The 17,354-nt window shown below is 46.6% G+C and overlaps 1 protein-coding gene across 6 annotated transcripts in view; it reads right to left on the reverse strand.

The window, feature by feature from the left end:
- UNK (unk zinc finger) overlaps window positions 1–16,780 on the reverse strand; it is a 683,439-nt gene extending 666,659 nt beyond the window's left edge. For 4 of the 6 annotated variants that reach the window (XM_085616974.1, XM_085616972.1, XM_085616973.1 and 1 more), the window contains exon 1: window positions 15,100–16,520. In XM_085616974.1, coding sequence (XP_085473100.1) covers window positions 15,100–15,149 — 50 coding nt within the window. In that variant the 5' untranslated portion in view covers window positions 15,150–16,520. The other 2 variants (XM_085616970.1, XM_085616969.1) reach the window with 1 other exon arrangement.
- Window positions 16,781–17,354: the final 574 nt, after the last annotated feature.

A 17,354-nucleotide genomic window follows, 5' to 3' on the forward strand; every position in this document is an offset into this window, starting at 1 on the left:
TTTTAGTGTGTACTTAGCTTACTCTGACTAGTGGTGGTTCCTGCCTGATGTGGGTGTATACCTCAGCCAACCAGGAATCCCATTTCTAACAGTGGGTGAGGATTAGGGAATCAGTAGGGAGGGAGAAATAGGCAGTTTACAAGACCTTTGGAGGTGGTAAACTGTTCAAGAATGCCATTAAGACAGGAATGGAAGAGCATGGGACATGCGTCATTGGCATACTTGGGCAAATGTGGAAGGTGATATGGAATGTGCCAGGGATTAAGGAATCTCGAAGTTGGAAAGCTTGAAGAGGGATGTAGTTGATGTGAGGTTTGCACATGGTGAAGAACGATATGATATATATTTATATATACACACACACACACACACACACACACACACACCGCACAAACTGCACGCGTGCACTCCTTCCGATACACATGCAGAAATCCAAAGCGCTTGGGAAAAGTTTTTTATTTTTCGGTACCAAGCCGGAACAAATCCCAACGCGTTTCGGCGACAAATGCCTTGATCACGGGTGATTTTACGGAAGGAGTGCACGCGTGCAGTTTGTGCGGCGATTTAAATTGAATACAGGGCCAACCTCGGACACTGACATGCACCACCGCGTAAGTGTCCCGGCACAACTCGAGGAGGTGGAAAGGCTATATATTAATTAAAAAAAAAATTAAAAAAAAGGGGACCATGCATAAGAAACCAGCTTTCTTTGGGAAAAATCAGCCATTATCTCTTTGATTCAAGGGACTATTGTCTATGGGCATATTGCAGTTTGCCTTTCACTAATATTGTACTGTTAAACACCTATGTTGTTCTTAAAGACATTCAATTGTTTAAAAACTATTAGATCACTTATGTTTTGGTTTTCAAATGTAGTTTTAGGTTAAGCAGTATGGGTTTGCATTTTAGTAAGGGAAAAACCAAAAAGGGTATTTTTCTCCTCCATGCATGGTGAGATTTCAACTTGGAAGGCTTTCACTCAAACAGGATTGAATAGTCTGTTGCAGGAGACTGTGGCATCAATCAATTTCAAACCTATCTTTGCCCAGTGAGGTGTTTTTCAATACTGTTACACTGACCAACAGCTAACATGCTCACAAAATTAAGAACACTGGATCTTGCTTACAGTAATTTCAAGTTTTTTTAAATGGTTTCAGGTGTTACTAAAACGATTCCAAAATAGAGAAAATGGTTAGAGCACACACACCAATATTAAGTGAGTAGGGGGAAATTAAATCATTTTGTTGACAAGTGCACTAGGTTACCAGGTAGCTTTGTTTTGGCTATACTGGACTACTATCACACAACTCATATCCAAAAGAGAACAAGCAAAAGCAATGAACAAGCTTTTACGTTGACTTCAACAAATAGTTAAAACATTCAAAGCACTGTTCCACATAGATCATTTGGACATCCACAGCACACTTAACTGCCATCAGTGAGCCATGGATTGGTTCTAACGACTTTTGCCACTACCTCCTACAGCATCCAAGCCACCTTCATTCACACACTACAAAACAACTGCATATGTGGAGGAGTCGGTATTGCGATAATCATAATGCATACAAATACTATGGATGGTGACACTGCACCAATCAAACCTGTTACCTTCTTTTAATTTCACTTCACTTCCATTGTTGATCCTTTAAAAGCAAATATTCTAGCTCTCGACTGCTCACCAGCCACCACTGGTTAGTTCTTCATGAACCTTGACATGGTCACAGATCTATCTGAAACCACCTCACCCCACACCCACTTGGGGACTTAAACCTAAATCCCCACCAGCCAATTACAGAATAGGCCATCTCCCAGTTAATTTCAGACCAATCACCACTCAACCAACGCTCTGGAGCTACTAAACGCGAAAACCAGTCGGTTTTATCATAATTTCTGACTAGCAATCAATCCATCTTTACTTTAACCACTACGCACTGTGACGAACGTCCATCCTCCAAAACCTATGGATAGATCGTACCGCACTGCCATGCAAACTGGGTACAGCTATTTTCGTGGGTTTTGTGCTCTTTCTAAAAAGAAATTGCATTTCAAACATTTAACTAATTTTCATGAGTATCTTGAAGTTTGGTATATTCTTCAATAAGATCCAGGGACTTTCAAAAGTAAATGACATTTTCTTTAATTATAAATTCTATGTCAGGACTGGAGGCGAGGATCATGCCTTCTCTCTTCACTTTTATTAACAGTAGCCAAATTTAACAAACAAGATCACATTTCACATGAACCCTTGAGAAAAATGTAGTAAAGAAAAGTGTCTAATCAGGAACAGTCCTGAGGCCTCCAATCAGGGACACTCCAGCCCCAACATAGTCGGTCCTCACTGGCCCTTCATCTTCTTTCTTCGCTGCTGCGTAGCCGAGATAAGTGCCTTTCCTACTCTGTGGGAATTTTTTGTCTTTCAGTTGTGCTCTATCTTGTTTAATTGCTTGTATGGAATTGCTTGTATATCTTCTGCGTAGCTCTGCCCGTGTTAATGAGGCTCTGCCAAATTCCTTTGGTTATTTGAGGGTGTGCACTCGCTTTATTGCTTTACCGCTGTGCTTGTTTTCCTTATTGCTGTGCCGCTGTGCTTATCTGTCATTTCAACGTTTCCCGCTGTGCCGCTGTTTTTATTTTAGCATTTCGGCGTATCCGTTATTTCCACTGAACGCTCAGGATGTGCCTGCGTTCTTGTTGGCAAGCCGCGTCTCCGCTCCTACGCAGCTTTTTCCTGGTACACTCGTTACTGACCTCCCGCCGCCAGGGGCCATGTGAGGCAGCGGGACGAGGCGCACGGTTAAATTCCTGAGGGATTGAACAGCGCGCCATAGTACCTGCGAGCACCCGGCCCAAGGAGGACGCCTTTGCAGTGTATTTGATTGCATCGCGCAATCTTTATCGTCCGATCTTTCATTAATTATGCTCTGCTGCACAGGCACCGTTTAATTTAGGCAGCAAAGTCGGTAATGGTGACACTTGAACGCCTGTTGGGCACATATCCAGGGCAGATTATCATCAAGAGAGAAAATATATATTTTGTGCCAGGTATTACTGTGCACGGTTCTAGGAAAGTGGCTCTGTATATACTGTTCCCAAATAGGTACAGTGAGTACAGAGTCCACAGTCCCCAGAGGTTTGGCAGAGGCTAAAGTTAGATATAACCTTACTCTCTAAAGTGGTAGCTTGGTCGAGCAGTAAGGCAGTATCAGAGGACAGTGTAAAGTATTTGTTGTACACAGTCAGCAAATTGTCTCACACACTCAAGAACTGAACTCTAGGCCAATGGTTTGTATATAAAAATATATGGTTGTTTTATTTTAGAACCAACAATAGGTATCAAAATATACTTTCTCAGAATGAGATGCTTTAGTTAAATACTTTGCAATAGGCAATTGACTTTTGAACGCAATAGTTTGTTGCACTAGGCAACACAATTTCAAACACAATAAAACATTGAGCTCAATGGGAATTTCAAGTTAAATGCAATTGATTACTTTTAGGATTACTTTTCTAACTCCAGGACTGGATCCTAGATACAGTCCTGGGACAGTCCCTCGAAACAGGTGAGTAAATACGATTTAGTTACTGTTGTGATTTTTAAGCAATATTTTGGTATTCTAAAAGTTGACACTCAGAAACTTTTCCTAATGAAATCACCACTGTTATCCTATGGGAGGAAATTCACTTAGCAGGTAAGTGGGGTTATTGTTACTTTTTCTAGCTCGGTGTTGGATCCTGTACTAGTGTACCACCTGTAAGCAGTTGAGAGAATGCATTTAGGTTATACAGGCGATTTGTAACGAATATTTGTAAGTTTGCAAAATAGACACTTTGAAACTTTTTCAGCAAAAACTAGGCAATGTTATCCTACGGGAGGAAATTCAAGTTGCAGGTATGATCTCGTTACTTTTGTAATCCAGTGCTCGGCTCCTAGGCTCAGTACTGGGACATCTACCTAAAACAGGTAGATGTCTCTCCCCTGAGGCGGAAGCCGGGGGTTTTGCTCTGCTGTATTTTAAATCTGTGATTTTTTAGATACATTGTATTTGCATCCTGGGCATTGTTGGTAGAAGGGAAACCTACCTGCACGCCTCTTCGCTCCTCGAGCCCGATTCCCAGCGCACGCTCACAGTTCCTGGCGCTTGGGGAGAAGGGGTTCGGCCATCTTGGGTGAGGGAGGGGTAGCGCTGCAGATGCTGGCCGCCTCCTGCCCTCCCAGAGTACTTAAACACCTGTAAAACGCTTCGCGTTGACCTCCTTAGATGTCTCTCCCCTGAGGCGGAAGCCGGGGGTTTTGTTCTGCTGTATTTTTAATCTGTGATTTTTTAGATACATTGTATTTGCATCCTGGGCATTGTTGGTAGAAGGGAAACCTACCTGCACGCCTCTTCGCTCCTCGAGCCCGATTCCCAGCGCACGCTCACAGTTCCTGGAGCTTGGGGAGAAGGGGTTCGGCCATCTTGGGTGAGCGAGGGGTAGCGCTGCAGATGCTGGCCGCCTCCCACCCTCCTCACACCGGATATTAAGGACATGAACATCCGTCCGCGCAGCGGGCGGGCGCAGCGGGCGCACCGCAGGCGCGCCAAATGCAAGCCCGTCTGCGCCTGGCCCGTGCCCAGGGCCAACAACTCTGCTTCAGCCCCCTTATACTCTAAGCTAGTCTATACACCCATGGCTTTGATGAAGCTCCAACCTACCTCCTCATCTCGATGCACCAAACACGACTTATCACAAACACCTATGGTCGCTAAACTTAGCTGCTCCCACTGTAACAGCGTGATTGTCATTGACAATACGAACTTCAAGCCCAAAAGGCAAATTGATGCCACTGAGGTGGTTATTCATATGGCCCTCATTAACGCTCGATCACTGGGTAGACACAGACAAGAAATAGCGGACCTTATCATTGACAACAACCTAGACACTCTCTACATCACCGAAACGTGGACTGATGATGCTTCAGCCCCTGATCTAGTGGTAGCATTGCCTCCTGGCTATAAAGCCTATCGACAGGATAGGGTCGGTAAAAAGGGAGGAGGTCTAGCAATTATAACTAGAGACCAGTTCGAAGTCCGAACATCACCTATTCCCAGTGCTTCATGTGAAGCTATGCACTTTGACATTAAGTTCTCAGCTCTTTTTAATTTTGAGGGAGTTCTCCTTTACCGCCCTCCTGGGTCGAGAGCAGCCTTCCTGACTAATTTACACGTCATAACTGAATTGATAGCTACGGAAGACTCCACAACTATAATGGGCGACATGAACTTCCACTTGGATCTAGAAAACGATAAAGATACTGCCGCCCTTACATCGGACCTAGAAACAATGGGCCTCAGACAACTGGTCACCTCCCCTACCCATCAGGCAGGACATACATTGGACGGTATATTTTCCAACGTAGAGGGCCTACACATAATTAACATTCTTCCTATTTCATGGACTGATCATTTCGCTATTTTTAGCAGCCTGACTATACAGGCACAATGGAGGAAGAAGCCCACAGCTATAGTGCCAGGCCCCTTTAAAGTATGGAAGAATCTCAACCATACTGAATTAAAATCACTACTGGACAATACATGCCCAGAGATATCCGATGATCCCAATACTGCCACCCGTCAATTTCATGAATGGATAGGTGCCGCTACTAATCAGTTAGTACCTACTAAATTCCATTCTAGAAACAGAAGCTCACCAACCGCACCGTGGTACACAGAGGAACTGCGTATTCAAAAACAGCTGACTCGGAACAGGGAAAGGCACTGGCGTAGAAATTACAATAATGAAAGTAAGATTAAATATAAAGAATCGTTATCCATTTACAAAATCTTGATCACTGCTGCCAAAAAAACCTTCTTTTCAGAACAAATTGAAAAAGCCAAAAACTCCAGTAGACAACTCTATGATATCACCAAAACTTTGTCCGGCAACGTACCTGATTTACATCCGTCCCCGTCTCAATCACTTTGCGACGCATTGTCTGAATTCTTTTATTCCAAAGTTAACAACATTTACCAAGCGTTCATTTCAACCACCCTCACCTCCAGAGCCCCTACCTTTCATACCACCTCAGGAAACATCCTGTCCAGTTTTCAGCCTCTTACCATTGAACAAACAAAAATCATTATCAGATCTATCAAAATCGGATCGGCCTTGGACCCCTGTCCGTCTTCAGTGCTCTCCAATGTGATAGATGTAACCGCTCCTGTTCTTACTCAGGTTTGTAATATCATCTTTAGTTCCGGGACTTATCCAGACTCCTTAAAAAACACTCTGATTAAGCCCTTGCTTAAGAAATCCAACTTAAATAAGGAGGAACTAAAGAATTACAGACCTATAGCAAGCCTCCCTTTCTTAGCTAAGGTGACGGAGAAAGCCATGAACCAGCAGCTCTCAGAATACGTAGAGAAACATCAGCTGCTGGATGACACACAGTTTGGCTTTCGAAAGTATCACGGAACCGAAACCGCCCTTCTCAAGGCAGCGGACGACATTAGAATTGTCCGTGACCAGGGAGGGACAGCATTACTTGTATTGCTAGACTTCTCGGCAGCCTTCGACACGGTCGACCATAAGATCTTAGTGGACCGTGTCGGACGGATGGGGATTCTTCACACTGCGAGAGATCTGCTTTCCTCCTTCCTGGCCGACAGAACGCAAGTGGTCACACTGGGGCCATATCAATCGGCCAAGCGTTCACTTCCGTGTGGGGTTCCTCAAGGCTCCTCCCTTAGTCCGACACTTTTCAATATCTATGTGTCGGACCTTGCGGGTGTGATCAAAGCATTCGGGATGAGCCTAACCTCATATGCTGATGATACGCAACTAGTGCTGGCCATTAAAGGTGACGGACAGGAGGTGGCAGAACGCTTTAAAAACGGTATGGTAGCAATCGGAGAGTGGATGACAGACAACTGTCTGAAACTTAACTCCGATAAAACGGAGGTGATCATCTTTGGCTCCCTTTCCCCGAGCTGGCCTATATCCTGGTGGCCACCAGCCTTTGGTACTCCCCCCAGCCCGACCCTCAAGGTCAGGAATCTGGGAGTCATTTTTGACAACCATCTTAATTTCATGGCACATGCAAACAAGGTAGCAGCCACTGCCCATCATAAACTCCGAATGATAAGGAAAATCATTCCTTTTCTGCCAGACACTGCCGCTAAAACAATGGTCAGTTCTCTAGTTCTTTCATCACTAGACTACTGTAACTCACTTTTTCTAAATGCCCAAGCTAGGGTAACAAAAAAATTGCAGACTATACAAAATGCATCAGCACGTCTTGTCCAGAACACCCAAGTTTGCACCTATCACGGATACCATAAGAACATTCCACTGGTTGACCATCCAAAACAGGATTAAGTTCAAGTCACTCTGTATAATTTACAAAGCGCTTCACGATCAGGGACCACGCCTCCTTAAGGACAAGCTTATACCTTATAGACCGTCCAGACAGCTTCGTTCTACTACTCTGAACCAATTAGTGGTTCCGCGCTCCAAAACAGTGTCATGGGGTGACCGTCGGTTTCTAGTCGCAGCCCCAAAGATATGGAACACTCTGCCTCAACATGTTAGAACCTGCCCCTCACTTTTACAGTTTCGGAAGAAGCTGAAAACTTGGCTGTTTAATCAGTGATAGTATTCCTATCTCCCGATGTTTCCCACACCTCGGTAAGAGACAGCTACTAAGGTCTAGCGCCGAGACGCCTACGGGTATTCGTTCGCGCTTAACAAATGTAAATAAATAAATAAATAAATAAAGGTGGGTACACCCCCTATCCTGCCACTCTCCTGTGAGTGGGGGGGGGCAGTGGCCTAGTCCTGATTGGGCAGGTCTCCCCATCTTCAAGATGGCGAGAGCCCGGAGATGTGTTTCACCTCGCCTCCCCCACCTGAGGGGTGGGGTTGGCAGAGGCTGGCACACTCCCTGTCCTTCCTTGGGGTTTCCGGTCAGTCTTCTCGCCAGAGCGGGGGGTTTAGAACCTGTAGGGGCCAGTTGCTGAGTACAGCAAGTGGCCTGGAGAAGCTTACAAAGGTGGCATGCCTCTGAAGCTTCCCCTGCCCAACTTGGGGGAGGAGACCTAGCACCTCGCCCAGGATGTGCATTGTTGCAGGCCCAGGAGAGCGGATGGCTCTCTACCCAGGGGTCCAGCAACATGTCTGCTGTGTGGCAGCCTAGGCAGCCCCTCAGACCAGACGTGGATTGTAGGTTAGGTTCAGTGGGGCATCTCTAAGATGCCCTCTGTCGTGCATTGTACATTAAATCCTGCACTGGCATTAGTGCGGGTTTGTGCTGGAATGTCTGATACTTCTCAGTCTTCAGTGGAGCCATCATGGTGCTGTGGAGTTTGTGTTGATGATCTCCCAGCACCATATACTCTTAAATGGCAGCACTGCACTTACAGTGCCCAGGAATGGACCTGGATACAGTAGGGGCACAGGGCTCATGCTCCTGTACCCACACCACTGGCATAGGGCACCCAGCTAGAGGGGTGGCTGATGTATGCCACGGCAGTGTATTGTTGTGGGCATGGTGCCATGTCGACACTGTTTTGTTCTATACCCAGACAGTCAGCCTGCAAGGGCAGTGTGTTTGCGTCAGGGTACAGGGCCTCTAAGGGTGGCACAATAAGTGATTCAGCCCTTAGTGGCCTTCCCTGGTCACAAGGCCCGGGGGACCTAGTGTACCATTTACCAGGGGCTGACATGTGGCCAGGGTTTGCCAATTTGGGTTTTAGATTTCAGCACAGTTTTTAGGGAAGGAACATAGGTCCTGGGCACCTGATTGGCAGGAGCCCAGGACACACTCAGTCAAAGTACATTCGGCAATGCAGCAAAAAGTGGGGGCATACCATGCAAGAAAGATGGCCCTTTCTTACAACAGGACCTGGTCCCTTTTGAGTCAGCGAAAGCCTCGCACATCAGATTAAGCTGACAACCAGCCATGCAAGGTAAAGTCTTTCAAGATAAGGCACCTCGGTCTGTCACCCAAACCCCCATTAATAACACTCATCTACCCTCATTATTGTCCAATGAGTATGGAAGACTACCAGGGAGGGGAAAACACCCTGGCAGACCTCCCTTGGGACAATGAGTTCGATGAAGCAGTAGCTACTTTAATCTATGGTGGCCGAAGCCATGTCGCCCCTAGAGGAGAGGCTACCACAAAAAATAGACCAAGCCTTAGCACGACTGTCTAGCCTCCCTATGGTCCAAGCCCCCCAGTCTGGGCCCCCAGGGATTACCCCGACATCAGACCCCGTTCCCACCCCCTGCCAAGCGCGCACGCTACACGGGGTGGATCTTAGCGCCATTGACAGGCTCAAACAAGCCTTTCTAGCTACCCAACCAAATTTGCCACCTGCAAGAGACAGTCTCTGCCCACCACCGATGCAGGGGAAGCAGTCTGGCGCTTCAAGACCGTGGCTCCCTTCCCGTCCATCTCAGGACACCGCTGTCATGTTTCATCCCAATGAGATCATCCACCCCCGCCCATCGGATTAGGCCCCAGCCGATATGGTTGCCAGCTATGTGGGGATGCGCATACTGGGGAAGCTTTGGAAAAAAAGAGGCCCGTAATTGTCTCCGGGCAGAATGCCCTCGACCTTCCCAGGAGGGTAAATTCGCCCTCACTCCAGAGATTGATACCCGCATGGCCACTTTATTACAAAAATGTATGAAGGATCCTAGAAAAGGGATCAACAGGTCCTGGCGAGCATGCCAGGACAAGCTCTTGGATGTTTTAGGCCCCTCACAAAGATCTTGAACATGGCCGAGGAGGCCAAGATGTCAGGTTCCCTGATCTCCCCAGAGTCTCTTTCAGGGTGGGCAGAAAGGGCTATTGTATTTTTGGGCAACACCAACCAGCTGTCGCTCCCTTCTTATCAAGGTAGATCCCAAGCTTGGGGGATCTTGCTGACTCAGAGGCGGAGCAGTGGCTCAAGGAGGTCTCTTTGGTGAGCCATTCGTCAAGGAGCTTGGTAAAATTTGTCAACATCTTTACCTCCCTTGACAAGGCACAGTCACCCATTAAGAAGGTGTTCCCCCGTCCCCCAGGTTTCTGCCTGGCCAGTCGAGGTAGGGGCCGCTCGACCAGCCGCCCTTCCAATTGGATTGGATTTTTGATATCATAAGGGATACCCTATACTTTAAGGGTGACTGAGATTGGCCCTTCCGGCAGTGGCTGCCCTGCTCGATGCCACTAAGGCTTTCAATACCCTGGAGTGGCCTTTTCTATTCTACCTCCTCCCTCGTTTGGGCTTCAGTCAGATCTTTATACGCAAGGTGCTACTATTATATACACTTCCCACCGCTCGCCTACGTATTAACGGTCAGATCTCCGAACCCATTTGTCGGGCGTGGCACGCGACAGGGTTGCCCACTCTCCCCCATGCTCTTTGCTGTCGCTATGGAGCCCCTTGCGGCTCGTCTCCGGCAGCATCATACTCAGAGGCATTGGCTTCATGGCGCGGGCATTACTAGTCTTCATGTATGCGGATGAGATCACCCTTTATGTTGATCACCCCAGGAGAATCTCAGTCCTCTTGTCCGAGAGGTGATACGCTTTGGTGGCTATTCCGGTATCCCGGTTAACTGGAACAAATCTGTATTCTTTCCTCTTACGGATGTCACAACCCCTTTTGACTCAGACTATCCTTTTGTGTGGGCCTCGGAGCCAACGAGATATCTGGGCGTTTGGTTGAGCAGGGATGTAGATGAGCTCTGGAGGGCCAACTTCGGCCGCGCGGTTAATTGGTTTGAGTCCAAGATCCCCCTTTGGAACAGACTGCCGCTCTCCCTGGCTGGACGCATAGCGATCGCGAAGATGGTGGTGCTCCCAAAATTCTTATAACTTTCCGTCAACATCCCCATCCCTCTCACTGCTCATTTTTTTTCGCAAGTCCGCTCACTGCTCATTACTCTGGTTTGGGCGGGACGACAACCAGGATTGCTTACGAAATTCTGACCCTTCCAATGTCGAGTGGCGGGCTGGAAGCCCCGTATTTTAAGCTCTATGCTCTTAGACCTCAGGCCAGTTTTCTTCATTTCTGGCTCCACCCTACTCCGTTCCAACCCCATGTGGCAGTGGAGGCTGACCTTGCTACCCCGTGGCCCCTCACAATTGCACTCTTCACCCCGGCGAAGCTTCTACGTACCAAGATAGATACGGTTGAGACCTTGCGCTGGGCCTGGGATGGCATTCGTAAGATTTCCGGCACGGATTTGCTTTCGGCAGACGCCATGCCCATCGCCCGGCACCCAGCTTTCCCTTCGCCAGGGATGGCTAAACACGCTGCTCGCCTCGGTCTCCTCACAATTTCGGATCTGTATCCTGGGGAGACCCTTTTCATGCTTGCTCCCGATGCTGGCCCCATGGACACTAATTTTTTACCAGCTCCGGGTGACCTGCAGAAAACTTCATTGTACTTCCCCCCCCCCCCCCCCAATCGTTGGCTCCTCTCAATATGCTCTACGCTTCACCCTCTCCAAAGAAATTGGTCACTAAGATCCACTAAGATCTATGCTTACACACTTGCGGCTTCCTCCATTTCCAGCGATCGGGTGTGCATTGCGTGGGGCAAGGACCTGGGAGTTGAGATCTCACAAGCGGAGATCTGTGGCTGTACAGTTGCACTCCGATCAAGCGCCTCCCCTCCCCCCGCCCCCCCAACTACCGTCTGCGTCAGATTCACTTCAAATATATACACAGACTATATCGCACCCCTGCCCAGCTCCACAGATTAGGCCTTGTGGCCAGTGACAGATGCCTGCGATGCTCTGCACCTGTGGCTGATTTTGCTCATCTCGCCTGGTTATGCCCTCTAATCTCTGCATATTGGCAGGAGGTCTGTGCAATTATCTCAGAAATCACCTCTTCACCGCTCCAACCTGACCCCACGATCTGCCTCCTAGGCTTCGTTAAATTCTGTCCGGACGCCTCCCGTCGTTTGACAGCCATGCTGTTGGTTCTGGCGAGGCGCAGGGTCTCCATGTGTTGGGGTCGCAGACTCACGCTCAGGGTGCCGCTCTGGCTTGAAGACGCATCTCGCTGCCATACCCTACTGTCTGAGTTCTGGGATCTCCTGCCAGCTAAAACCCGTCCACTGGATATATGGGGCCCACTTGTCACCTATCTCTCAAGCCGTGACTCTCAGCAATCTGCGACCCCTCCCGCGCTCCCCGCCCACGGCTGCCGCCGCTGCTGGTCCGTAAGCCGGTCCCTTTTGTTCCATGGCATCCCCCCCCTCTGCCCACCCCTTTTGTGTTTGGTGTTTCCCCCTGAGCGTTTGCTTTTGCCCCCCTCTGCCCACCCCTTTTGTGTTTGGTGTTTCCCCCGGAGCATTTGCTCTTGCCCCAATCAACGAGTCCCTGACACCTCTTCATGGCATGGTCTATATTGACACATGGACGTGCAAGTATCTCTGTTGTGCTGCAATGTATTGATGTGCCTCATTTTCTGCATTTGTGGTAACTACGTAATTGTACTGTGCATACTTTTTACTTAAAGGCTTTTTGAAAATCAAAAAAAAAAAAAAAACATTCCCACTTTCCTGTGAGCTCTACTGGATCACTGTCTCCACCACAGCACCCTTTGTTTTTGTTTTTAACAAGAGGTCCTATGTATAAAAATGTTCAGGGTCTCTCCAAGTTATTTTTATACTACACTTACACCAATCTACACACAGCACCCTCACTCACACTTCATCACAGCGTCTTATTTTAATAAACTACCGGCAAATGCCTGTCGGGCATTGCAGCACCAGCCCAATGATGAAGCATGACACCCATCTGGGTGCATGAGGGCTCCTGCTTCTGAGCAATCAGATCCCCAACGATTTGCTTGCTCAGACCCATCAAAACCTACTGCCTGTTCTGCTACCTTTTTTGATTCTTTTAGGAACTGCATACTCCACTTGTATACATGATAAATAGAAACATTTTGTACTACACTTTAAAGATTGTATACAGTATCTATTAGTGGTACACTATTGCTGTATCATAACATTTTCGAAATAGACCTTTTCGACAGAAAAACATGAAAGGGTGCCACTTAATCTTACTATCTCCCACATAAACTTGCTGACTAGAACAGAGAGGACTCTCTAGGAAGCTTGGGGCTTTAGATAAATCATAATTTGTAACTAGAGTTTCCTGCCACATGTCTTGAGCCCAATGATCCTGGAAAATAGGTTTCTCTGCCTTTGCATGCACCTGGAAAACAGTTGTTAGCGTAGCCAAGAAAAGAACGGCATCAGGAAAGGATATGCATGCTCCCTTTCACAACAAAAACTGTCTGTGTTGTCTACCACTAGAAAAAAAACTGAGGAATGGAACCACAAATAAGCAACATATTAGGATGCCGCAAGCAATATTCAGCTCATGAGCTACATTTTGGAATCACTGCATTTCATCCTCAACCTACTGCAATCTTCACTATTTTTTCCAAAGCTGTTCTTTCCCCAACTTCATTTCTCAGTCGCTGCACTTGTAAATGTTTCAAATCAGTTGGGGTACGGTCTCTACTGAAAAACAAACTGCTGGCCTTTGATACTCGTCTATCAACCAGTATCACTCCTCTCTTTCTTCTCTAAGACACTGGAATGTCTAGCCTCCAAGCAACTCACCATTCGTCTATTTTCTAACAACCAACTAACTTCTTCTAATTTGGCTTATATGCCCTTTATTTAACAGACATAGCACTCATGCATTCCCGACGCCAATCACAATTACAAATCTTCAGCGCTCACTTAAGGACTTACTCAGCTCGTTCATGATGTGGGCTTCCCTCAATATTCCTTCTCCCTACTGGGCCTACTTTGCTGCCAGGACCTTACTTGACTTTCTCAACCTTCCACCACAGCCTTTCGACCTGAAGTTGAGTGGCTCTATGCTAAAAACAGGGCCTCTACAAGCTACTGAGAACAATTTCAAACCGGTAAATGATATTCCCATGCACTACCTTGCCAACACCATAATCTGCTGTACACCCTCAAAGAATTTGCGAGCGGCCAGCCAGAAATGGTTGGTCACACTAAAACCACTTTTTACGGCATCCAGATTGCTATATCTTCTACAGCACAATCACTGGATCACACTACCTGCCGATACACGCAAACTACCACACACTAAACAAATTTAAAACTAAATGGAATGGTCATCACAGGAGATCAGAGAGAAGAATATGTAACGACACATTAACTTCTGTAACTCAATCTATCTGGGACTGCCTGATATCACCTTCAAATGATTCTGAAAGGGGGAAAAAAAAAAAAAGACTTTTAATCATGAATTGGTCTTCAGTAGCTCCACTTGCTCATCGTCCATAAGACACTAACCTTCAAATATGCATGTAGATGCACAAGACCTATTACGGAAAAGGAATCAGTTTTGATCTACTTCCCCACCATAACCTGGGTATCACACTATGTTAAAAATGAAAGGTTGCTCCTAATATATTAATAAACAATGGCACTGTAAGTAAGCAAGCAGAGTCTGAACCGCCCCAAGCCCCACATGCACTTCATAATCACCTATTTTCAGTCATGCACAGTTTACCAACGCTAAACTGGCACATGCATGCTAAATTCAATTCACATTACAGTAGAAACCAAAAAAGAAAGAGGAGATGGTGCATGCACATATGACTACACTAATAGGTGTAGCATGTGATTAGTTTCCCAGACAAAATCTAGGAAAGTGTCCGCAGAAACACATGGAACTCAAAATTGATGAGTTGAATACAGAAAGATACAGACATGCATTTGTCTGCATGAAGTGCGAGTTGAAGACAAGAATGTCCAATTACTAGGAATAATGACTACTTTACATCATAGACAACACAGAGCTTGCATTAGAGTTCATACAGACGTGCACACTTACCACTGCTTTTTTCCTAACTACATTATAAGTCAGTCTGAGGACATACACTTTTACATGCACTGAAACATCATTTTGTGCACCATTTGCTAATTAAACGAGCGGTGGACAGACTCATTTGACAACACGCTTGAAGTGAATCACCCATTTCTCCAACACTCCAAACCGATTACATTGTTTTAGATATTAAAAACTGGTACAGCACTTTGTGTTCCAAACTATAATCACCTGGTCCAGTGATGCAAGGAGCCATGCTCCTCCGAACCCTCAGAGACCATATCCAGATAGTGTTAGCTCCGAGTTCCGAATCCAGCCAATTACCAATCCTCAGGACTTGTTCTTCTGCAGCAAGACTACACAACGAAAAACTTACTACTACGACTGTCAGGGCAGGACAATATTGAGTAAAGACAGATGTTTGCGACTGCCTACAAGCCAATTCTCCGGTACTTTAAAATTTAGATCATTAAAACAGCATGCTAAGCACCTCCCTCAATATTTATTCTCCCTCCTGGGCAAGGCGCTTTACTTTGCCACCAGGACGAACATCACACGTCAGTCAAAGCAGGTTGTAATACTTAATCAGTCACTCAAAATATGTAAAATGGTGTGACAAAACACCCATGGGCTCTTATTTCCCATCGAAAGAGTAGTGGTAACAACTAACATAATTCATGACAAGAAGCCAGGAAAGAACAGTTAGCGTTGCAGGTGCAACAGAACCGTTTATAAAGAGTATGGGTTACACATCCTTACTGAATGAGCAGTATAGCTTTTCGCCATAATCAGGGATTTAAAAAAAAACTGCAAAGTGAGCAGATTGAGGTCAGAATACATGTTTAACTATTTTATAGAATTTCCAAGAACCCACTAATTGTCTAATGAAAGAACTCTGTTCAAGACTAGCGAGGCAAAAAAATAAAATGCGAAGTCAAGAACTTCACTGGCTGACAAAGAACTCGTAAACTAAGACAACTAAAACGAATTCTCTTGCGTATCCCTCCATCTTTTCCATTGGCATTAGAATCATTTCTCCAATGCCCTTCAAATAAAAGCACCTAGTCAATGCACATCAGTAAAATCGCAAGAGTCCCACACAGCACTTTTGTCATTGAGATGGTGACGAGTTTATTAAAGTCATACCAAGAGGTATCAAGAGGCTTCGACGACATAACAGGAGTGAGTTCAAAACAGACCAGGTTTAATGACATACGTCAATAACTAGGTAGTACCGAGTTTGATGACAAACATCAAATAGGTGGGGGACAATGGCTACTTTAGGGTTTGATGGTTGGGTGTCTTCTTTGGCAGAGGAAAAGAATGGGCCTGTCTTGGATACCGAAAAGAGGGAGCATGGCACCTGCTGTGAGCCCCAACCCTGTGCACTCTGAATGAGGAGGCTCTCTTTGCCCTATGTCTGAGAGACAGGTTGCTTGTGGAGACCGGATAGCCCTAATGTTACCAGACGGATCTAGCGGAGTCTGCCAAGGACCCGTATGTTTCCCGCGCTGTAGAGCTGGCTGGAGCTGGTCTTAACCGGAAGGACGCTGCCTCCTTCGCCTTCTGGCTCTTCAGTCGCTCAATAACGCTCGCTCCCTCTGCTACCGCCGCTGCGCGTGACGTCAGCCGTGCGCGCGGGCCCTGCTGGTTACGTACGTGTAGTGCTGGGGTTTCTCGGGCTGCGCGGGTAGAGCGCCGCCGACTGGGGGCGTCGTAGAACCTGCGAGGGGGCTGGGCAGGGTACCCCGCGACATCTTCCTCCTCCCTGCACACTCTGCGGATCCGTTTTATTATTCGCTCAACTCGCTCCGAGCGCCGACGCCGAGGCGCCTGCGCCAACGCCATTGTTTGATGCCCCCCGCCCTCCCCGTGTACAGTAGACTACGGGCTGCTGGGGCTTGTGGTCCAAACTGTGACTGGAATTCTGATTGAGTGGAAGAAGAGAACTGAAAAACCCAGAAAGGTAGCGCCGTATGGACTCTGTGAGGAATTGGCTGTGGATCCCGGGATGTGTAGTTCTAAGATTATACTTTCTCCCTGCGGTCCTTGTGTTTCTTTTTTTGATTTCAGAAATATTTTATTATGCATTTTTCAAAAAAAAAAAAAAAAGGGGGGGAAAAACCCAGGGGTTTGATACATGGGTTACATTTAGAGGAGTTCTTGTCTGATATGCAAAGCTCTGGATGGATAGTTAGGGCGCAAAGGTCTAAAAGTCCAGGAGCACATAACCCATAAGACAAGAATAACATACGATATGTGTATGAAAATATGTGAATAAGCGGATCAGAAAGAAAGTGAATTAATGGGGATAGAATAAAGAAAAGAAGGGCTAATAGGTGTAGAGTCAAGAGGTTGTAGGATACTTAGGTGAAGGTGTATTTCGGGGATGTATGTTCTCGGCAAGATAGGAGTCAAGCACCAGGCTTTTTGAGATGGTAGAGTCAATTGTTGTTGATTCAGATTTTTTTTTCATATAGTTAGGA

The sequence above is a fragment of the Triturus cristatus genome, chromosome 7, assembly GCF_964204655.1.
Source record: "Triturus cristatus chromosome 7, aTriCri1.1, whole genome shotgun sequence".
Classification (NCBI taxonomy): Eukaryota; Metazoa; Chordata; class Amphibia; order Caudata; family Salamandridae; genus Triturus; species Triturus cristatus.